This window comes from Haemaphysalis longicornis, unplaced genomic scaffold (genome assembly GCF_048455015.1).
Source record: "Haemaphysalis longicornis isolate Haplotype H1 unplaced genomic scaffold, Haemaphysalis longicornis Haplotype H1 scaffold_1, whole genome shotgun sequence".
In the NCBI taxonomy this organism is placed as follows: Eukaryota; Metazoa; Arthropoda; class Arachnida; order Ixodida; family Ixodidae; genus Haemaphysalis; species Haemaphysalis longicornis.
The window spans coordinates 12,443,588-12,467,453 of NW_027526203.1; the positions used below are offsets into that span (position 1 = coordinate 12,443,588).

At 47.4% G+C, this 23,866-nt stretch overlaps 1 protein-coding gene across 1 annotated transcript in view; it reads right to left on the bottom strand.

The window, feature by feature from the left end:
- The window catches only part of LOC144175182 (STING ER exit protein), a 60,160-nt gene extending 39,488 nt beyond the window's left edge, over positions 1-20,672 (bottom strand). Inside the window, exons 1-3 of the mRNA XM_077704288.1 lie at positions 20,443-20,672; positions 11,843-11,957; positions 6,681-6,722 (exon numbers count right to left, since the gene is read on the bottom strand). Coding sequence (XP_077560414.1) covers positions 6,681-6,722; positions 11,843-11,957; positions 20,443-20,563 — 278 coding nt within the window. The 5' untranslated portion in view covers positions 20,564-20,672. The remainder of the gene's footprint in view (positions 1-6,680; positions 6,723-11,842; positions 11,958-20,442) is intronic.
- Between the last annotated feature and the right edge of the window lie 3,194 nt (positions 20,673-23,866).

Genomic DNA, 23,866 nt, shown 5'->3' on the forward strand with positions numbered 1-23,866 from the left:
CAGTTTCGGTTCGTATCCGATTCTAACGCGCATGCGATTTTTCAACCTATTTTTCCAGAAAAAAGTGCGCGTTAGAATCAGGTAAGTACGGTATCTTTGAAAATCCCCAGACAGCACCCACCTGCACTTGCTTTTGTTGTTGCTGTTGTTAGTTCGCCATTAGCAATGAGAGCTACGAAGTTTTCGTTTTTTTTTTTTTCCTTGCTATGCACAATTCTTGAAAACGAATACCCCCAGCGCTTAGTGACAAGATCAACATAACCTAAGAGGCGGGCAAAAATGTGAAGCTACCGCCCACTCTTGCACCTGCAGTCCCTGCTTCTGTTTTCGCCAGTAACGAACGCATGTTTCCTTGCTCCAGTATACGACTTGCCACAGCCACAACATTCACATCCTTTGCACATTCTTGCCATACTCGGCCCTGTCGGCCCTCTCAAGTTTGTTCACACGCAAGTGATGATACACAGCTGGCAGGCTAATGCACAACAGCCCCAGAGTACACAAAATGTCTTTTGTTTCTTTGGGAATTGGGATTTAGGCTAGGCACTCGCACATTACGCGTGGATGCAAGTTACGTGGCAAGTACAGTCTACGCCCGTTACACCAGACCGTCTTATTCCGGAAAAACCGTCCGCTGTAGCCGAAGTATTAGTATCCGAAGAGGGTGGGGGGGGTGGGGTGATATGAGCCCTAAAGTGGGTACTTTGACCGATATTGCATATACATAGTACATACACTTTGTTCTTTCTACACGCCTGCAGCACCCCTGCACAGTGTTCGCGCAAGGGCAAAGAATTGCGTAAACACTGTTTCTAAAGCTTAGCACCGGCACTTGGAAAAGGCCTAGCGCATGCGGTCAAGCGTGTAAAGATGCATGATAAGCTGAGCAAATAAAGCAAGAGTATAACTAGGCGCAATTATTAACCGACTATAAAACAGCAGCCGTGGCCATCAGAATTAGCTAGGCTTTTTTAAATCCCTTCACGACGAGGCAGGTTTTCCCGAAACCGTTCGTCAAACAAATCGGATCGCTGCCTGACGTTCCCCACGGCAGCTTCCACATTTTTAACAATTTTAGTCAGGTCATTGAAACAGCTGTTATGAAATAATCTGATGACGGAAAGCTGTGAAATCAAAAGTTTGACCAGTTGGACTTGCGCACGGTTACTGGCAGATTGCACACAATGGATGGGAACCAACCCCCCCCCTACTTGAGGCATTTCTTTCCTTTTTCACCGAACGGAACGGGAAGATGCATGGTGTGGGAATAATGAAGACCAAACTCCACTCCCAAGTTTTTTACTACATAAAAAAAAAAAACTGACGAGGGCAGACTCGCCTCCGGATGCACTGCTTTGCGTATTCAATAGCGCTGTTTTCAATCTCACATGAGTCGCGTTTATCAGCAGTGGCCTTGTTCTTGACGGTAGAGCGGACCGTCTGCTTAGACAGGCCTGTAGTTCTGGCGATGTCGGCCTGCTTTCCCCCGTGTTCGACAGCGTTAATTACGCTTAATTTATCAGACAGTGAAATCAGCTACCCTGCTGCTCATGCCGCTGGTCGCACAAAAAAAAAGCCACTGGCACTGGCTTGACTTGGCTGCGCCAACGACCCAGCTGCAAGCAATGTAGCCAGACATATATCGGGTGCCGGCCCTGCGAAAGTCCACTATAAATATTCAGTCGAAACAACTTTTGCCTAAAGTTTAGTCTGTTGTAGCCGACAGTCTGCTCTAGCGGAGTCCGTTATGAGTGGAGTAGAATCCATTTAAAATGCATAGGGACCAGACAAACCAACAGAAATGGTCTGTTGTAACCGAAAATCTGTTGTTGCCGGATCCGCTGTAACGAGCGTAGACTGTACAATAGTTTAAATAAGTTCTTAGCAAAGATGTCGCGAAAGACGTACTAAGGTAGTATTTACCGTATTTACTCGCGTAATGAACCCTCCCTTCACTCGCCTTCCTGAGAATTTACTTTATTGTCACCTTGAATAAAAAATGCAGCGGGAATATGTTTTTATCTCAGCATGGTTGCTGATCCCTTAAACCATCACAGTAACTTGATATCACGCTACAGTACGCGCAGAAATGCTAAAAACGCATTCCAACAAAAAGAAATCTCAACAGTAGCAAGAGATGTGAGCGCAAATGGCGTGGCTCACAATTTAAAAATTGCGCGCTTGCAGAGCGCCACCTTCTGAATGCAAAACGAACCTTCTTGCGCCGTAAAAACGTTCCTGCGTGCGAACAAAGCACAAAACGTACTCCGCACTCCTTTCCTGCTCTTTGTTTCTATGGTTGGTTTTAGCGGCGTGCGAACGAAGCACTAAACGTACTCCGCACTCCACTGCTCTTGAGGTTCCGCGACTTTGCCATCACGCTCGTGGTTTTGTTGTTGACTTTTTTTTGTGCTCCTAGTGAGCGCCGTATGATGGGCCAGTACATGAGCTTTACAGCCGGAGTTAAACTTAAGCTGGTGGAGCGTGTGTTGACGCACATAGAAACCACGCGGCTGGGCGGCACTTCGTGTACGCTACGGGCAAAAACGAAGTTTTTGGGCGGGGAGCAGGGATTGCCGTGTGTTTCGTGGGTCCAAAGAAGAGAAGTTTCCTGGTGTCGGAAAAGAAGTTTTGGAGTGCCTTGACAGCATGCAAGACGGTGCGCTGTGGGCCGACAACAAATGTGAGGCGGCAAGCGACTTTACTAAGGAGGATAGCTCCATGGCAAGTGCGAATAAAAAAGAAATTTTATTACATGATTACCTACGTGTTTTCACGAGAATGGCAAGGCTCTGACAGTGCTTCTCTCAGCAACTTTATTGTATGAAATTTCAACCTTTCTAACTGTTGCAATTTTTTCCCGCATAACTCCCCCCAAATTTATGCCGAATTTTCTGGAAAAAAAAGTGGGTTCATTACGCGAGTAAATACGGTACTAAGACTTCGCTCATACATTTTTGCGCTGCACTGAGAAAGTCGTTTATATGAGGTTCCACTGTACCATGCCGGGCAAAGGCAAGAGCGAATAAGTTTCTTGTTTTGAGCTCAATGTCCGTTACAAACGTGCAAATGCCAAACACTGCAACGAGCTGAAGTACGCTGTTTCCATCACACCTGTTTCTTTGCAATTAATGTATTTTCAAACAGCGCAGCATTTGGGACAGACTGCTCTGTGCACACACTTAATTGACCCAGTTTCATTCATACAGCTGCCACAGTTTGATGAAACCCGCAGACGGAAATGGGAGCCGCTACAATGATGCAGGCAAATCCCCTGTTACTTGAGCCATGCTTCAGAAATAGAACTGTTAAATTGTGGGCTGTAAAGTGAGTGGTGGTTGTTCCCGAGGGCACTCCCTTGTAAACAGTGAGTCCCCTCCCCCCTCTCTCTTTTTTGCCGAATATCCAGAGAAATGCATCAAAATATAAAAAATTAAAATAAAATAAATCCACAATACTTCCTGTTACTCGAAAACATATACTGTGGAGGCACTTGAAAGTAGAAACAAAAATGAAACAGGTTGAGCCCTTCTAAACTTAGCTACTACGAGCGAAAGGTCTATTTGGTTTGGTTTTGCAATGACTATGCACGCAGTATTTCGTGAAAGTTAGGTCACAACTGCCACACTTGCACTCCGATGGCTTTGACCCCTCCATGGCAAGACTGAGCGGCCAAACGACAGAGAAGCAGCCGTGAAAACCTCGCCTAGTCACGCAGTACATACTGCAGCGGCGAAGCCCCGAGTGGGCACAGCTGCATTGCCTCTCTGCAGCGGATCCCGTGGCATAATGCCGCACCTGCGCTTTGGCAACTCAAGGTCATTGCGACGTGATGAACGACCTCGCAAGGCATGGCTTTCACTCAATGCACTCTGCAGAGATTGCAGATGTGTGCAAACGCGAGTCCATGACAGCTTGCTCAGGCTTGCATAAATCAGCTGCTACCAAGCTGGGCTCATTTGAACATGGCGTGTGGAAGTACTTTCTGAGCACGGGTGATTTTTATAGAACTGTAGTGGTAGTAGTGTATGTGTTTTACTGGCGCAAGGGCATCTAAGGCCAAAGAGCGATGAAAGGGTGTTGCAGGGTCTTTCCGTGTTACGGCTGTTGGCAAAATATTGACAGAATGAATGTGAAGTGCACAAAAACGGATAATATACAGGTGTGAAACATGAAGATGGTTGTAATGAGAGATTATAAGGATGATGATGAAGCACAGTGCCCAGAGCCTCAGAACATGCCGGGTACTGGCCCAAACACGAGAACGCCCAGAAGCACCCCTTTCCACCACCTCCTGTTCTTAAAAATACAGTGGCTCAAAGGCATTGACTTGTGATCACGGGTTCATTAGCCAAAAACAGTGAAGGATGCAAAGGTAATGTGTATGTGTAAAGCTCGGGGAACTGTTGGCTTTTGGCATTGTTGCAAGCACCAACCATTTAACTAAAACATGAAGGACCGAAAGCTGTTGCCCACACCTGTCAAAATGTGGAGGTAATTTTCCCAAGACTGCATTCACTACTTACTACAATGCTTTTTGATTCACATGTGGAGTCTTCGATCTGTTACCAGATACAAAGTTTGCCTAAATATACACGCTGCCATTAGAAACAGGGAGACCAGATAGTCTGCTCTTCTATCCAGATGCCTCCCTCCTTGGGACTGTTCAGTGGAGGCACGGAGCAAGAACAAAATAGGAGGGGAAATGAGGCTTCCCAACGCGGCCAGATAATGTCACAAGCGCTCGTCATACGTTACGCTAGCGGCATCTGCCGCGGGTGAAGAAACTGCGGGGCTGCCGCTTTCGGCATTGCACAGCACAGCCACGGAAAGAAGTGCAGCCGCTATCGTTTCGTCCATCAGGTGCCGCTTCCCTCTCCTTCATCGTCGCAGCGACGAGGCTGTCGGGTCACCCGCCCGCACTTATCGCGACGGGCCGTTTCGCCTCTTATATATTCTTGCTCCGTGAGTGGAGGCAGGGGACACCAGTTGAGTGCATCAAAAGGGGGCATGCTGGTCTTAAACCAAAAAACTATTTTTACAGTTATGATGATAACAATTGGAGGACATATATGGTTTGCCATTCTGATTGTAGCTATAAAATGTGTTTGGGTGTAAAACGACTAAATCCAATTTTATTCGGATTTTTATATTTGACTTTTTGGCAGCTTTTGTAAAAAAACCGCTCGAGTGATGCAACTGAACAAGGTACCAGTGAACTGTGCACAAATCAAAGAGTGCAATAAGACTGACAGTATCATTCCATCTGGTCTGGAGAAGAAGTGCTTGGAAGGCAAAACCGGTTTTTTTTTATTCCTACCTTCCAAGCCCAAACTTCAAACGGTTGTAACTTTTGCTCCAGACCAGATAGAAAGATACTGTTAGCCTTATTGCACTCCTTGATTTGTGCACAGTTCATTGGTACCTTGTTCAGCTGCATCACTTAAGCGTTTTTTTTTTACAAAAGCTGTCAAAAAATGAAATATATGAATACGAATAAATTTGAATGTTAGTTGTTTTGCACCCAAACAAATTTTATAGCTACAATCAGAATGAAAAACTATGTATGCCGTCCAATGTTTATCATAATAACTGTAAAAATAAAGTTTTTGATCAAAGACCCGTGTGCCCTGAACCCATGAAAGGGGCCGCGAACCCAAAATACAGGGTTTCTTCATTAAAAAGACTACTTTTTCCAGATAATGATACCAATTTTATCGAAAACTTCAAAAAAATAATCTAGGTACCAAGGAAAACAATTAAAGCAGTGGCAACTCCCCCACCACTTTCTGCTGATTTCTCTATGACACCATAATAGAATCTTTTTTGTGCAATGGGCAGCCACGCATGTAAGCCACCATCAAGAAACCTCACCGGGCAATTGTAGTAGGAACTCTAGTTTGGCTTAATCGTACCACTCGATCGCATAACGCATGATCACACATTGCTCAATCATATAACTTGCAGTTAATAACTATGTTTCAGTGCTGGTCCAAATTTACTGCCCATGTTACATCACTGTAGCATAAAATTTGAGTTGTGCAATCGTTCTTGCATTTCTTGGTTAAAAAATAACTTTCGTGGCTTTAATGAAGCCGAGTGAGCTGCCAAAGGCTAGTTCTTTCAAAGCTGTATTTTTCTTTTCATGGCCCCTTTAACAGTGTGCCATCACAGCTCGACATTTCTATCACTTACAATGCAATGCTTTGCAAAAGCAGCACTCACTGGGACTAGTTGCCATAAATCCATATCAGATTTCAAGTCACGATAAATATTCTGCTCATCATACCCCTCAGCATCCCACTGCTGCACCTGAATATTTTTCTTCAGGAATGTGGTGAGGCCCCCCATATGCATGCACAGTGGCTCCGCTATAAGTGGAACTCCAGAGGACCACCAGGTCTTCCCTTCAACGAGAGTTCGAACATGCGCATGTGCACGCATGCACACATACACGCCCCTATGCACCAAGACGCACGTAGGAGAGACAGCGTGAACTGAGTGGAGAGAGGTCGCATCGCCACTCAACTTACGCTGGGATACATGCAATCCCGTTCGTTTCGGTGTGCCTCAGCTCAAAGGAGCCGAAACACACAGCAAACGTAACAACGCACTGTGCCAACAGTAAGAGCAATCGAATGGCTGCAAGTTGAATAACAGAACTCCCCTTGGGCGCTTACTTTCTGCACTTCATTCGGTGTTGCCTCTCGACTCCCTCTGCCCTGCAAAAATGAGGAAAAAATGTGAGAACGTTTCTTTTTGTTATACCACCACACAGTAATTGTCAGAGTCAACTAGCCACAACGTGCAATCAAACGGCAGAAGAAATATAAAGAGAGATCCTTTTACGGTATCAGAAACCTGCAGAGAGAAAGGTGGAGTTTGTTCTGACCAAAATGTAAGTTGAGCAGTGCGCACTGGTGCCTTGGGGTGCAGCTACCTGTACCCTACCCATACACCTCCACGACAAAACCATGAAAGGCTGAAATGAAATGTACTTCCACCTAACATTTGTGAGGTGTTTTTAGGCTTAATCAAAACTACAAGGCCACAGCATGAAAACCTGCCTTTGTGTTTAGGCACCGAGCCCGTACACTGTCGGTAAAATACAGCCCAGCACTCCATAGTGGCCCTTCCTTATAGTCACTGCTTGTAAGTGCCCGCAAGAGGTAAAGCAGGCCCAAACAATGTTGATCCAATAGCTTCACCCACTATGCTTGCATTTTGGCTAAAGTATTCTCTTCCTACACACCATTTTTATTCCTCATTTGCACTCTGCCATACAAAAAGAAAAGAAAAGATTGTAGGAGAAAAAAAAAAAGGTGGTGCAGTCTTTATTAAGCACCTACCACATCAGCCACATGAAAACAAATAGAAAATCATCACCATTTTGTTTATTTAAGAAGAGAGGTTCAAGGGTTATCTTTTAAATATCAGAAATGGCTATTTATCATGGGAAATGCCAGCTGCTAGCACTAGGGTATGTATTTACAAGCCACGAAACAATGTGCAAGCTATATTTTATTCAACTTTAATGTAGAGCACTGACAACTAATTCTCACAATTTCGCTTGTGAAACATTATTACTCACTTTAAATAAAGGTGTGCACAAAATGAAAAATACTGAAGTTGAACTTGGTGTATTCTCAGTACCCCATACCTCGCCATTCCTCAAGATAAGTTTGCTTGACCTCTTCAGCCTCTGGCCCTCGAATCTCCCACTTTGTGGCGGGTGCTTCGTAGTCATGATAATCATAAGCAGCCTATTTTAGTGCCCACTGCGGGACGAAGGCCTCTCCCACATACTTCAACTGCCCCTACCCTGCACCATCTAAGTTCATCCTTAGCCCCAAATCTTCTCCATTCATCCCTCCATTGAGTTAACAGTCTTCCCTGCTTCTGGTCCTGTTTTTCAGAAGCCACTCTGATACCCTGGTGGCCCACAATTTTCCACTTCTCCTAAGATAGATGAATGGTGCAACAAATGGCTCATGGTTCTAAACGTTCACAAAACATCCATCATGTCATTCCACAGGCGTCACTCCTATTCCACGTACAAATATTTCTTAAGTGGCTCCGCTATATCTTCTGTCTCGTCCACTAAATATCTAGGTCTTCTTATTTCTCATGACCTTACATAGTCATTCCACATAAATCGCATTACCAGTGACGCGAATCGCGCGCTGGGCTTCCTCCGACGTAACATAAACCTGGCTCCGTCCACCGTTAAATTATTGGCCTACGAAACACTTGTTCGCCCTAAGCTGGAATTCGCGTGTGCAGTCTGGGACTTACCGCGAGCTAACTCATGTACCATCCTTGAATCCGTTCAGAACCGTGCGGCCAGATTCATCTTTTCCTATTATTCATACCACACAAGCGTAACACATCTCAAACGTAAAGGTGAATTGCCAAGTCTCAAAACACGACGTACAGTAGCCCGATTTTGCCTCTTCCACAAATTCTACAACTCGTTATCATGCGAAAGCCTCTGCATAAAAACTGCTCACCACCAATCGAATCGCCTCAACCAGTCAAAAGCAGTATACCCACCTCACGCACGCACGACTGCCTATCTAAATTCATTTCCTGTTTTGACAGCCATCAAATGGAACGGCCTTCCCGAAAGTGGCGTCACCCAAACAAACCCGGCTCAGTTCAAAGCTGCCGTAGAAAAACTTTTGCACTGATTATTTTTTTCACGTGTGGGGTTATCTACTTCGTGGGGTTATCTTTAGTGGGGTTATCTACTTCGTTAGTTGGCATTGTATGCTTTTTATCAATAGAGCGTGCTTGAAACCCTCTGTATTCGTGATATGCTTGTTCGGTTGTATTTTTTCTCTTGTTTGTTGATCGGTTGTTGTGTATTTTCGTGCTTCACCACCCCTCATGTAAAACCCCACCCATTGGGGTCTTTGATGTATCTGTTAATAAATAAATAAATAAATAAATTACATGCCCAAACCACTTTCTCTTAATAACTGAAAATAGGATGTTCTAAAGCACTCTTTTCCTATTCCCCAAATGTTACTTGTATCATCATTCTTTCCACCGTTAGTTGGGCACACCTTCAAATCCTTCCACGGTACTTAGTAAGTCCCTGAAGTATTTTCCGTAAGCCCTCATTGGGAGTACGCACTGGCGGCATGCCAATCTTTTCAGTGACAAAGACAACCTCCTGGTGATCACTCGACATTTCTTGCCAAACGCACCCCACCGCACACCAATTCTATGCCCAATTTACTCATGGTTGGGATCAGCACCCACATTTTGCCCCAGGTAGCTGTATTCACTGACCTTTCAGTTTGTATTTCAATACCCAAGCTAAACGGCAGGCTTTCTACTTCGCTTACTTTCAATGTATTCGCATTTATCTAAATTCAACCCTTTGACTGAGCTTTGTGGGTAGCATTCCTCAAGCATCCTTTGCAGGCCCTCTCCTAATAATTAGGAGAGGACCTGCAGTGGGTAGTGCAGAGCATTTCACAGAACTTTCCTCCTCCATGAATGCCAACAGTGTTGAGTCAACGCAGCACTATGCCATCCGCAAATATAGAGAGGCTCAAATAATCTCCATTTACTCTTAGCTGCATCAAGTCTCCCAAACACCCCTCTAGACAAGCTTTAAATAATTTTGGAGAGATGATGTCCCTTTGTCTGAAACCCTTCCCAATGGTGAACTTCTCACTCTTTTTATGAAGGATTATTGCACCAGCACATGATTTCTCATATTCGCACCCATTTTCTAACACCTTCCTGCCCATGCCTATTCAAATTGATAGTATACTATAGACGTTTTCAAAGTTCAAATTTCAACGCTTTCCCATTCGAATTTGGTGCTTTCTGAGTGCACTTTCAGAGCTGGCGCCGTCTATTGAGTAGTAAAGACACTTAAATACTCTTCAATGTTTTTTTTTTTTCCTGCGTGCCGCAATTTTTTAAAGCCATGCCGATGTCATGCTAAGGGTACTCGAATGATATCGAAACGCTGTTGACATCACGCACTACGGCACCGCAAAAATGCTGCATTTTTAGTGATTTGAACGATTCTAAATGCAACTTTTTGGATGACATTAGCAGCAATGACTACACGGGCAACTTTTCATCATTGGATTTCAGCACCGAAAGCGACAGCAGGGTCCGTCAATGCTTTTCTGGTCGTGAAACTTCCCCGTCAAGCTATGGGAGAGCTTCGTACGCTGCTCGGGGAGGCCGCGCTGCGGCGCTGGCGTTGATCGGAGGGCAGCCAGCAAAGCGGTCGGAGGGGAGTGCGGCGCTTAGCAGACGCTACTTGCGGTGTTAGCAGGGCTCGTGGGGACTTCTAAAAAATCAAGCACAGATAGCAGTTGGCAGTTTTGAGCGTGCGTTCTGCCGCATACGGCTTCCCTGCAAGGGCTGCAATCCTGACAGCTTCGTTTTATAGCCACAATTGAAGGCACAACTACCAACATTCCGTTTCTATCCAGAAAAGTGCCGCCAAACACGTACGCAAGTTCTGCCGCGCACGGCTGAACGCGCGCTGCAGCGGCAGCGGCCCGATGCCCTCCGTAGGTAACCTCGAGAACAGACCGCTGTACAGGGTAGAGACACCCTTTGAACGATCCCGTGCCGCCCCTATTGGGTCGAAGTGCTCAACGCGCTGTTCTTTTCGTTTCCCACAAGACGCAGCAACGCGATACAGATACGATGGTTCAAACTTCACCAGTAAACCGCGTTGTGGAGATAATTACGGTGCGGTTTTGTTACAATGACTTGCTGCGGCGGCGAGCGAGCGAACCAACATGGCGGCGCAACGCATACGTGTCTCCACTCTGTACGGCGGACGCGCGTCAATGTAGGTACTCTAGCCCTCCGATCTGCGGCGGCGCCTCTCGCGGGAGCCTCTGTCCTCAAACAAAACTTGGCCGGGAGTTTCATGACCAGAAAAGCATTGACGGACTCCGGCGACAGTGAGCCAAACGGGTCCAGCAGCTGATACCCCTGTTCAACAAGAGCCCCAGAAAATGCAAAAGTATCAAAACTGCGAATTGTGCTACGAACAAAAAAGAGTGGAGCCGAAAACAAATATTTTCTGCGATGCATGTGTGGCCAACCTACCTATGTTTCGAGGAACTGCTTTGCACAGTGGCATGAAACATGAAACCCACTGGTGCCAACATTTGTTTTTTGTAGGTGAAGAAATTGTACAATTAGGCGTTTGATATTTGCAGCAGTTTTGCACGGGTAGTATATGTACAAAATGCATATATCTCAAATTTTTTGCGTATTTGTTTTTTCTGTGGAGCAACACCGGCGGTTTTGCTTATTTTTTTGTTTGCCCCAAAGCTTTCCTGTACAGCTTTTTGATTTTTGTTTTTCACATAAAAAATGTTTGAAACAATCCCCACTGCAAAGGAAATTTACTCTTCTACAATTCAATACTATACACTTATACATGGCATATTTTTTGCGACTGGAAAAAATTGTTTGCAAGACTACCCAAAATCATTGCTTTTCCCAAGGCATTAAAGTGCTAAGGGGCTCATCTGTATCTCCTTAGCTCCCCTGGTCTCACAATGCTTCTATTATTGCAATGGGTAGTGCAGAGCATTTCACAGAACTTTCCTTCTCCATCAATGTCCCAAACACGAAACCCCTGAGTCCCAGTGTTGAATCAACGCAGCACTACGTTCACTGTCCCATGCCTGGGCAGAAAAGAATTCACCACAACAATGAAAATCAGCCATGCCAGGATCAAAGCACAGGACCATTCACACCACACCAATGCCAGGAAATGCCAAGCACTGGAAATGTGTAGCCCTGAAACACCGCCACCGTGATGGGAGTGCTCGAGGGTGGTCACCTCTTGATGTGCACAACTTCGTCGGGGCTGTAGGACAGCTTGTGGGCGTGCTTGGCACCATCGATCACTCGGGCTCCATCCCAGGGACGCAGAGGCAGCTTCTCAATGGCGCAGTCTGCGGTCAGTGCAGAGAGGATGCGTCAAACAAGAGACCTCCAAACACAGGTGGCACACTGTGTTTTTTTTTTAAAGTGCCCCTGAACCCATCAATTCAACCTGCACAACCTAAAGATTGAGCAAGTTCATTTGCCAAGCGCCCCCTAAAATGAGCAAGTTACAAACGCATCACTGCACTTGATTGTCTAAAGGAGCCATGAAGAGAAAACACGTTTGGTTCATTCAAAAGATTGTCTCGTTAGAATCATACTGACACCACTTTTAACGTAAACTTCGCTCAAATAAGCTACATAATTAGGAAAAACGGGAATGGTCATGCGACCCACCAGCTCATTTCCCGCAACAGAACCTATGTCGTCACATGAGCTAAGCTCTGCGATTGGCGGAGGCTGGCAGAAGCAGACGCAAATTAGGTAGAACTTACAAACTAGACGAATGAGCGATTTGCGCTTAAATTTAGGGCACATTCTTTACAAAGCAATAAGAATGATGGGACAAACAGTGAAAGTTACGAAAGCACATGTAAACATAGAAGTACTGATGCGTTCTGCTGTTCGTACTGCGCACAGCATGCTTGGTTTCGCTGCACAGCACTACGGGGCTTGGGGTTGTCTCAGACGACACTGGCCGATCGACGCAAGCAACGGTGTCTTACGTCACCCCATTTGTCGAGCGAGCACTGTTTCAGGGAACGAATATTTTCTCCCAGAACAAAAACAAGCCAGGTTTAAATGCGGGCAAAAACAAACCAAACGCTTGCCACGGTATGGTGGCGCCATCTAGGTTACGGAACGTAAAGAAACGCGGGAACAAACCAACACCGCTGTACAGGGTGGAGACAACCTTTGAACGGTCCCGTGCCGCCGCAATTGGGCCAACGGGCTCAACGCGTTATTCTTTTAGTTTCCCACGAGACCTAGCAACGCGAAACAGACAATATGATTCAAACTTCTTCAGTAAACTGCGTTGCGGCGATAATTTTAGCGCGGTTTTGACACAATGACTTGCTTCGGCGGCGAGCGAGCAACCGAAAATGGCGGCGCCAGCGTATACGTGTCTCTACCCTGTACGGCGGATGCGTGAATGAAGGTATTCTAGGCTGCAGAGCGGTCGGTTTCAGTGATGTCACTTGGGACCACGAAAACGCACGATTTAGCGGGAAAATCAAAATTTTAACCTAAATTGTTTAATTTCTCAGTGAATAAAGCACCGTTTGTATCCGGACAAGCGCTGGGGGCACTATAAAACACGAAATCTTTCGAATAAAACCAACTTGCATTTTCTCTTCATGGCTCCTTTAAACACCACAGGCACCATGCCTTGACAAAGGACTAGCTTCCGTCAGAGCCATGGGAAGTCTCATGTTAAAATGCCAGGCTCCAACAAAGATAGTTTCTGAAATTTCACACAAAATGAGGCCAATTTTTTCACTTGCAGTTTGGATATCGTTCATATACCCAGGCTGTGAGGAGCCCCATAGGAGAGGGCCACTGTTGGGACTGGGAATCCCACCACAGTCACCAAGGTTGTGACTCGCATCCAGGTTTGTCACAGATGTTGGGAATCAGCCATACCGACGCTGTCTCCGCTGTTGGGACTGGACCTGCTCAACGCAGCCACCACTGTTGCGACTGGCCATCCAAGCGCAGCCACCGGCGTAGCGGCATTGCCTTGGTCTGTCCGCTATCGACGCGGCGCAGAGCAGAGCGACGAAGTTCTCGAGCCGACGAAAAGTTGAAGCAATATTTATATACAGTATGTACAAGGGTAAGCAAACGTTACATGACTTGCACAAAGGCAACAGCACCCCTCCACTCGGTGCCTCCGAAAAGTGCCGCCGAAGAATGCCTCCAAAAAATGCCGATGATAAGTGCCTCTGAGCGAATTTTTATACCCCCGGTAGTCCGTTGGAGCCCCAAGAAGTTTGAATCGCTCCAATCAGGACTCTCGCAGGCCAAAGTTTGAAATCCGACGAATGGAAGCGAAGCGCTTGCATCAGCCGAGCCGCCTTGATTGGGAAAGGGAGGGCGACGCGCACGCCGTCTCCTCGAACCCGCCTCCAGGCGAGTGGCGGCATGTAGGTTGCCGGTGTTCACCCGATGCAAGATTCGGCCGAGTGCCGCGACGCAAAAGGAGAGGTGCCTCTGCGGCGATGCATGTTTCAGCTGGTTTCAGCCTGTCCGCCGCGGGCTGTTTGGTCTGGTTTGGACGAGGCATGAATCAGCCCTGCTGACAGCGCATCGCCCGAATTTGGGCCGGGCGGTCTGGCACAACAGTACCCCGCCGCCAGACAATGCACCAGAAAGACGAGCTGCATCCACGTGGCTCGGATGCCGGGCATGCTCGTTCGCCAGGCTCATCCAGGTCCACCTCCAGCGCTCCAGAAAAAGGGCGGCTCCACCACGCTCCTCTCCACGAACAGGTACCACCTGCCAGGTCCGGATCACAGGTACATCGCCGTGCTGCCCAGGTGTCTCGACCAGCTTTGCCTGGCTCTTCCAGTCTCATGTCTCAGCACCGGTCGCTCATCGTTGCGCAGCTTGCAAGGAACCGGCTGACAACAGGCAACACCCAGCGCAAGCAAGCACCCTCTGTCCTCCGTCAGAACACCAGACTCCAAAAAACATGATAAACTCTCCTAGCTAAGGGTCTATACAAAATTTGGACCCTCTACACCAAGAGGCCCATGCGGGACGCAAGACTCTTAAAATAAAAACTCAAACTATGCGACGAAGATAACACACGATGTGAAATGATCATAACTAAGATTGATTATTTGAAATCACGTGGTGCAGAAATAATCAACTGAGGCAGCAAATGAGGGCAATAATTTTGCTCCCATCTACCTGCTAAGCTAAAAGCTGTTCATGAAGAGACAAAACGAAAGACACGGGGAGGACGAAGGCAGGACTACTTAGAATGCACGGCATAGTGAGTCTGCGTTAGCGTTCCAACTTTCCTTTCTTAAAGCAAACAAGATTGTGCTGCTGGAGTATCATACTCCACCTAAGCAAACGACCGCTTTTAGACGATTGAAAAGTCGGTTCCCATTAGAACTGGCGCTTCGCTCAAGGCTCGCTTCAGTGTTTGAAGTGCATCCTCCTCCTTTCTGTCCCATTCCACCTTAACTGGCTCAGTCTTTCTGAGAGCGCCAGTTAAACGGCTAGCAAGTGTGGGGTAATCTTTCACATAAGTTTAGCCATATCCAGTCAAACCCAAATAAGCCCTGATCTCGGACTTAGTGGTTGGTCAGCGATAGTTCACGACTGCGACTACTTCGATTTCCGACGGTCTTCACCGGGCGCGCTACCACCACCACCTACCTGCCTTAGTTACGTCACTTCGGCGCAACCTATGTGACACTTGACTGTTTGACTGATCGGCCTGCTTCTTTCGAGTCTGCTCAGCATGACTCGTAAGTGCTCTACATGCTCCTACCATGTGCTAGAAAAGCTGGCGACATCGTCGAGGTAAAGGATTGCGTACTCCGACAGGCCACGAAACACCGGATCCATTTATTTCAGAAGCAATACAGCGCGTTTTTGAGACCGAAGCTCAACATGACGGGGCTGACAGTTCAAACGTGGGAACGAACTCAGCGTTAGAACTAGCTCATCGCCTCCGGCTCGTCCCCTCATTCGAAACATGTTCTTTCCCCGGTCTTATACAAGCCTCACAGGGCTGATGCCTGAAATCTCGTGCTGAGCTGACTTCAAGGCCAACACAGTGGCAGGCACACATGCCTCCCAATCGCGGTTTCGCTCAGAGCAGAGAGTTCTCAACTTCCGCTTTCGCACTAAGTGCCTTTGCTCCACTGGCTTGGAATGCGGGTGAAAGTGTCCCACCTTTGCTTGAAGCAAGCCATCGAGAACTGGGGACAACATCTAGTTTGCCTCGCAACGCTAGGCCACCTGGGCTTCCCCGTCGATGGCGATGACGTAACCCGCTTCGGCCGTTGGCGGCGCATCTAAACTACTGCGAGAGCTTTCGGTTCGCTCGCCGCTCAGGCTTCATTGCTTGCGCGTCTTTCGTGTCCAGCTCACAGGCTTTGCCACAACATCGCCCAAGTTAGAGCTCGCACCCAAAGGAACTCCTTCTGTTTCCGGGGGCTCTTGCGGCTTCGTCTGGCTAGCCTCGCTGTCCACACTCTCCCACGAAACCTAATTATGTCGCACAGTCTGCGCGCCCCGTTTGGAAGCCGTCTCCAAGGCCTCCCCTGATTTTGAGCATTCTGCCGAGATTGCTAAAACCGAGGCCGACACATGATCGCGATCAGTGGACTCGTACGGCCCCCTGTTGGACGTCTCAGCAAGTGCGTTATCTCGTTTAGGTACGCCTTTGCACTCCAAGACGGCAGTACTGTCTCTGTTGGTGTCATTCACTACGAGTTCACTGGATTTTTCTCTCGGTAGCGCTTCGACCTTGAACTCGTTTTCGCACAACAGCTGATTGGACACTGCAGCCAACACACTCTTTGTGTCGCCCGGCTGCATACGCTGCGTTTCTCCACCGAAGGGTTCCATGCAACCCGCTTCAGCTGCTGGCGGTTCCACTAACCTACCGCATGATTTTTCAGTTGGCTCGTAGTTCGGGCTACACTGTTCGGCGTCCTTTCGCGTCTCGCTAGCTGGTGAAGAGTCAAGTTTCTGTGACAGCTTCCCCGCTTGCGAACTTGCGAGTGTCATGCATTGGCCACTACTCGCGGACGGAGTGCGCGTCTCGAAATCTTTCTTTTCGCACGGCTCCTCCGCCTCTGCGCCGTTCTCGCTTTCCTGGCTCGTTTCTCTGTCCAAAAATACGAGTGCGGTCGCTTCGCATTTGCCCCGGGACACTCCGTCTTCCGGCCCTGACCTCTCAACAATGAGCGGCGGCCTTCTGTGCCCTTTTGAGAGGACCATTTTGTCAGCCTGAATGCATAATATCACTGATCAAGAGGTTACATTCATTATGCCTACGAAGGAAAGTTCTATTGGGTTTCTTGATCATGTTCTGAATTTACGAGAGCCCATGTATGTTGAGTTAACGATGTTTACCCTAAGAAGGTTCACTGGCTGAGAGAATGTCAAGAGACAAGATAGCTGCATTGCATCAGAATTTAATGCTCAAGACAATATATGAGTAACTGCTATGACACATAGATGTTCTCGAAGCAATGAACATGTGCTCACTGCAACAGGAGCACCAGTGCCGCAGAAAGACAGGAAGAGCAAGCAGTGCAGACCTGTTACCAGCAAGGATGACGACAGTCATAACCTTCTGCATGTTCTTTTGCACTACAGCAATTTTTTTTCCAGATCATCCAAAAGCCTCCACCACGCATATTCATAAAATAAGAACCTCAAGTCAGGAAGCAGACCACCCGAGATTAACGGAATGTGCTGAGAATGCCACCTATGCATTGCGGCACCTCAGATGTGACAGACTACCCTTCTCAAACGCGACTCCGATGGGCAATACAGCGGCACCCCAGTGCCTGTGATGCTTGCACTGTACATGTTACTTGGGTAAAACAACAACTCGCTGTGAAAGGCACTTTTGGAAGTGTTGGTTATCGTCAGGCAAGAAAGGCAATGCATGCATCAGCCCCCATCTGTGTCCCTGTGCGAAACCTAAAATATGCTCGAGTGTTGACAGAACCCACTGCTGAGGTAGCTGGTGCATGGTTGCAGGTTAGATGTTTCGACTCAGAGGGGCAAGAACCAAAGTAAGGGCACAAGGCGCAATCAGACAGTGTGCATTATGGATCCTAACTTTGTGCCCGTTAGTGGCCAAGGGGCCATCGTACACAAGTAGTAGCAGCCCACGAACTTCGACATCACTATCTACTGTGGTAGTGCACTGCACGGGCCCAGGCCGCCTCAAAAGCCCGAGCCCAGTCCGGCCCGCAGGCAGGGCTCGGGCCAGATAGCACACATTTTCTCGGGCCCGCGCCGGGCTCGGGCTTCAACTAAAATTTTTTTCGGGCCATGGCGGCCTGAGCCGGCCCAAACAGTGTCTGAGGCCCGGCGGTCCCATGCCGGAAATACTAAATTGTTGACAACAAAACGTTTTCACATTGATCGTTCAGATTAAGTGAAAAAAAAAAAAAAAAAAAAAAAAACGAAGTGCAAAGTCACTATGGCGACGTTAAAGGATATGATAAAAAAACAATTTCACCTAGAAAGCCTTAAAATCAATAAAAAAAAACGACTGGGTCCCACCATCATACTAGGAGAGAGCGGCCCAGAAAACGACGGCACTCCAGCCACAGGGTACGATTGTCTTTTCCCTCTGCTTTTCAAACTTAAACAAACAGAACAAAATTAGACCTGGACTTTGCACTGTGTGCAAAGTTTGAAGAACCAATTTTCGAAGCAGAGGTCATGATTTTTTCGGGTAAGATTTTTTTTTTTTTAAAGAATGATTAAAGGCAAGAAAGAAAATATGCGCAGATAACATAATGCTGCCAACATAAGTAGAGGGAAAGACAAAAATGAAATGGCGAAACTGTACGCGCCGTCTGCTCAAATTTCAGCAAGGAATGGAAAATAAAAGGCACAATATCTGTTCAAGAGTTGCAATAATAATAAAAATTATTTACTTTTCTCCGAATCATTCAAAGTATATGCTTGATTTTGAAGACTGTGGCAAATGAACTGGGAAATGAAGTGCCGCGACTCTCGGAAATCCAGCTTCTACGTTAGGATATTTAAGTTGTACAAGGCTCAGTCCAAGTTAAGAGAAAATTTAAACCCAAAGTAGTCGTATTCACTTTGTGCTTACGCTTTTTAGGTAAACAGGAAACTTCAAATTCGTGTTTATAGTATGTCGGACTGGGGAGGACATTTAACAACAGTCTGGCGGGCTCAGGATTATTCTATTGAATTCTGTCAGGCTCAGGCTCATATTTTACAAGTTTGTTTGGCTCGGGGTGGGCTCGGGCTGAGATTTAAAAAATTTTTTTGGGCTCGGGCCGGGCCGTGTCTCTATTGAGCCGGTTCAGGCTGGGCCTAGAAATTGCGGCCCATGCTGTGCTCTATGCTGTGGCCCTTCCCGAATTCACTTGTGCCCCTTTTGTTTGCTTTAGAATGACGCTGTGACCGCTACTTCAGCAGTAGTCTTCAATATACTGAAGCCAGAATCTCGGAAAAAATAAAAGCAGGGTTAACTGAGCTGCAGACACACCCATTCTCAAACTTCTTAGAGGCTCGCCGCATAGCAGTGCCCTTCTTGCAGAGAAGAGTTTCGATTCCCCCCGTCAGGGGGTCTACAGCAGTGCCATTCTATTCTGCTCATCCACCATGATATCGCACAAGCAGTGGAGTCACACTCCCACCCCTCATCCCCTGCCGACGTTGATGAGAAGTGGGATGGCTGCCACTGAACTGTGGTGACTCTAATCAAATGATGGTCTACTTCTTGTATTGTCATTAGATCAAAGGTGAATGCGCACCAGTGTTTGTGTGAGGTGAACTTAGCATGTATGTGGAAGTGCAATGAAATAAAAATTTCGCTGCTAGACAGAGACATGCAGGTCCTTCCCTCTGTCGAAGGTGCTTCCCGTTCAAGCTGGCATAATTGTAATTACGTACCAGCTAGGCCACACTCAAACAACTTTGCCACTGCCCCTCTCTACTTTCTCTGGTACAACACCGTGCAACAAACAAAGAAACACGAACCACTTAGTACTTTCCTTAGTGACTACTTCCTTGAGAGCTCTCAGCTCCGAACATATGGCTGCACAATTTGAAGCACACCACCAAACAAAACGAATGCCCGTAGTTTGCCCACATGAAGCTTCCCATACGGAAAAACCTTGGTCAGTGGATTCAGTGTGCGAGCGGCGCAGCGCAATTGGACGTTGAAAATGTCGGGCCCAATGGCTGGGCTGTCACTTTTCTGCGCCCGCAACCGCTGATTTTTCATCTGCACGGCCTAATTCACGTTACTTAAAGGAGCGAATACACTGAAAGACGCAATTTTAACGACATCGGAATTTTAGATCGGTTGGCAGAGCGCTTTGTGGCGGTAGCATACTAGCAAACGCTGGACTGAAGACTTATTGCCCTTGCATGCCCCAACAAAGAGTTTAAACGATGTTCACTCGCTTTTTTTACTTCCATTCGCCGCCCTCACTGGAGCAGTAGTAGATGCTTGTGCTGTATTTCTGGCGGGGAAGCGCCTGATAAACTTTGTAACACTACACGGTCGCACCGGGTAATTACTCATCTATCCGTCGTTTGCTGTCATGCTCGGAAAACATCAAGGCGAGCTGCTTAAGTGACGTAAATTCTGATGGCGTAATTTAATCTTCACACTTGGTTTGAAAAGCTGGTCGGCGGTTTGTTAAGGTTTACGAACTGAGGGAAATACCGTCGACTGTATATGATCGTTACGATTGTATTTATTCCAAACTAGCAGATCAATAGGCGATGTCCTGTTTCCCTTGGTATGACCGGTTCTACTATAATCTATAAAGACAAGATTGCAACAGTGGGACGTACCGAGAATCATGGCCATGCTGCCGCAGATGCAGTAATAAACATTGAGCGGCTTTTCTTCATTATATTCCTCTTGATCCTTTGTGTCGGAACAAACAATACTTCTGGACACAACTTTCGGCATTGTGAATGACTAAAACATAACGTAAATAGGAAACAAAAACAATGAAAGGTTGTGTTGCTCCACGGCTATCGCGCGAAGAAGCACAGGGCCGCCATCACAGGATCACAGGCGCAGAAATATAACTTTTTAGTAACATATTTAGCCATCATAAACAACAATCTACAATAAACTTTTTTTGCGTTTTTGTAATAAGGTGAACTTATTTTTACACTTCTTAGAGTGTTAACTTTGTATGCGGTTCTTTTATGCAGTGTGTTCGATAATGTCGTAATCATGGAGGAAGATGGTCGTAATGGTATTTCGGGTATTTTACATCTACAAAGCATGTTTATGACGTCACGGTGGCTAGGTGACGTTATATTAAAAGACAATAAACTAATAGCGTCCTCGATAAACATGCACCGGTGTTGCCCCCAAAACCGGCGCGGTGCACAGTGCCCCACGACGGTGCGTACCGGCACCATGACCGGCACGGAGCGTTGATCGAGGACAAACGGGGCGGTTCTACCCAGGCGCCATCTCTTAATCTAAGAAATCAACTCATAAAAACGTTCACAAGTAGCAATACAGCACTGTAATGAGACACAGCGCTATTAGAAAGTGGTATTTATTGAAGGCCAATGATTATATGTACGCACAACTTAAATCCGTCACACATGCGGAACAACGTACCGCCACCGCTTCCACTAAACAGCTACATACAAGCTGCTTCTCATCTTCGTTTGAGCCATAATGCGAGTGCCTGTTTTGTTCCGCCCTTCCGTTACAACAAAACAAGTAGGTCTTCATCGCCTAGGCACTCCGGTGACAGTTCACGATAATTCGATCGAACGAAACGAATGTCAATCCCCAACTGTCTGGCAATGCATGCAGCCGTCTTTTAAGTGCATGAAGTTCGCGTCCTCATTTACAATCTCTGGCCGTTGTTACCGCCCGATAGGAGCCTGTCGCATCGTTGCCCGATGAATTCACAAGCACGCCATCCTTGTTAGCAACAATACACAGCTCCTCCCGCCTTGACACGAGTGCGGCGATCCGCCGTCGCTGCAGCATGGCTGCAGCAGACGGCGGAGGAAGCCCCTTCGCCGGCGTCGTCCACGATGCATCTCGGGATTGCGCCCCGGCGCACCGTCGACTCTCTTGGTGCGCGGCGGTGCAACTAAAAATTGCCCCGCGACCATGCCCGCGACGGTGCGCCCCGGTTTATCGAGGACGGACGGTGCACACCGGTGCGGTTTATCGAGGATGAAAAGGCGCACCGGTGTGCCCCGGTGTGCACCGGTGCGGTTAATCGAGGATGCTATAAGGACGATGCTATATGTACTACGTAGTGAAGTCCCACCAAAAATTGCTATACTGATGATGATGATGATATTGCGGATACGCACTACCCTTATAGCGCCATCTATGAGGAGCTGTCAGAAACACTCCCGAGCTTGCTTGGTGGCGGGCTGACGCGACCTCCATACGAACGGCAACGTACCTTTTCAGTCACGGCAAAGTTTGCGGTGCAGTCATGGGCGCGAAATAGATTATGGCTGCCCACAGGGACGTTTAAGACGCGTTTGAGCTTTTAATCGAGGCAGGAACAGAAATTACGCGGGCAGCCGGTGCACAACATACGGTTAATAGGCCTCCTGCGCTGGAGTTTTGGCGACATGCAGCGCCCCTAGCGGCCAACGCCTCTGGGTAGTACAAAAGCAGACGACCCCCGCCGCCCTGAAAGCTGGTTGTGGCGCTTTGTGGCGAGTTTAAATGACTGCATATTATATGAAATAGCCCTTAAAGTAGTTGCAGAGGCTAAACAAAATAATATCTGCTAAAAGAAGCCGATTTGTCGGCTTTCTTTTAGCGAGCTTTCGCGATGGTCGCGGCGTGGGACAGTATCGCCAGGTCGGGTGGTTTAACTGTTTCACGACAGTTACAGTTTTTTCTTCTTGCGTGCGGTCGACAAAGGAAAGTTCACGAGTAGCATAAACAAGGAACGCTGCTCATCCTATATCCTGAGGTAACTGCAAAAGGTTGCTTCAGCGGGAGCATGCAAGCGAACGCAAGAATTGCGCAGCCGACTCAGCTGACACTGCTGGCCTGGCACCGCCTTTGAAACGAGTGGAAATTTTGTTTCGTATTTTCTCAAACTAAATGATTCTTGCGTAACGTTTTACGCCGCACGATTTACGAACGGGAGGGTACATGTATACTAGCGAGTAGGTGGGGCAATAGCGCCAAATAAACAAATTAAGCGCTATTAAAGGACGCAAAACATGCACCAAATCACACGCCCGCTGCCTGCAGAGATGTGTACTTCTATAACACCACATAACACAGCATAACATAACACAGCCGCATACACGGCGCGGGGCCCCGAATATATTCATACGATCATCACTGACTGTGTTGGTTTCCTAGTGCAGGGGTCGTCGAATCTAAACGCCGACACCCCAGTTTTGACTTCAAATGGAGTTAGACAGCGAGGTAAGAACAGAGAATTGGCGTCCTCCAGTTGAATTGCACCCCCATCTTCACACTTCGCCAGATTATTGTCAAATATTATTAGAAATTCGCTGAATTTTTTCTCTTTGCATTCAAAGCCCCCCTCCTCCTCCCCCCTCCCCCCCCCCCCCCCCTTCCGATTTGCCGTCCAGCCCTCCGCCGTGTCGGCTGCATGGAACTCGGCCGTTGCTGACGCTCATTCTAGGCTATTAAGTGCGAACTGGGAATGTATACTGCAAGAGCGTAATTAAGTAAAGCGAGAGCAAACAAGGAAAGCGAGCGGCCTCTTAGTACTTTGTTTTACGGCCACTATATATATAATTTCGGAATCGCAAAACAGATTTCACGCTTCTGACGGTCGGGGCAATTTGTCACTGAGACACGCAACAAAACGGCAAGCTAACGCTGCACCGTGTATTCGTAACGGCGACGCAAACGAGCACTGTTTGATGAAAGTGCACGCATAGTGCATGTGCAGGTACGCAAAAGAGCGGCGCACCGCAGCAGGCGAGCCTGCGGTCCGCCGGACTCGCTGGCTTTTTAAAGCGCGATCATCACCGATTGCGTCACTCTTCTTGGCTGTTTTTGAGAAGTCTCTCTCACCTAGAGTATTAGTTTAAACTAGAAATTTCACTTAAAATTTTACTTCGTACGACCATCGATCGGTGAACCTGCGAGTAGCAGACGCCGTCACGGTCCCGGCACTTTCGTCGGCGCTGTAAACGTGTTAAGCGCTGCAAAGCTTCTCCCCCTATAATGCCAAGTTGATCGCTGAAATAGATCGGACGCGTCGGGGATGAACTGGTGACC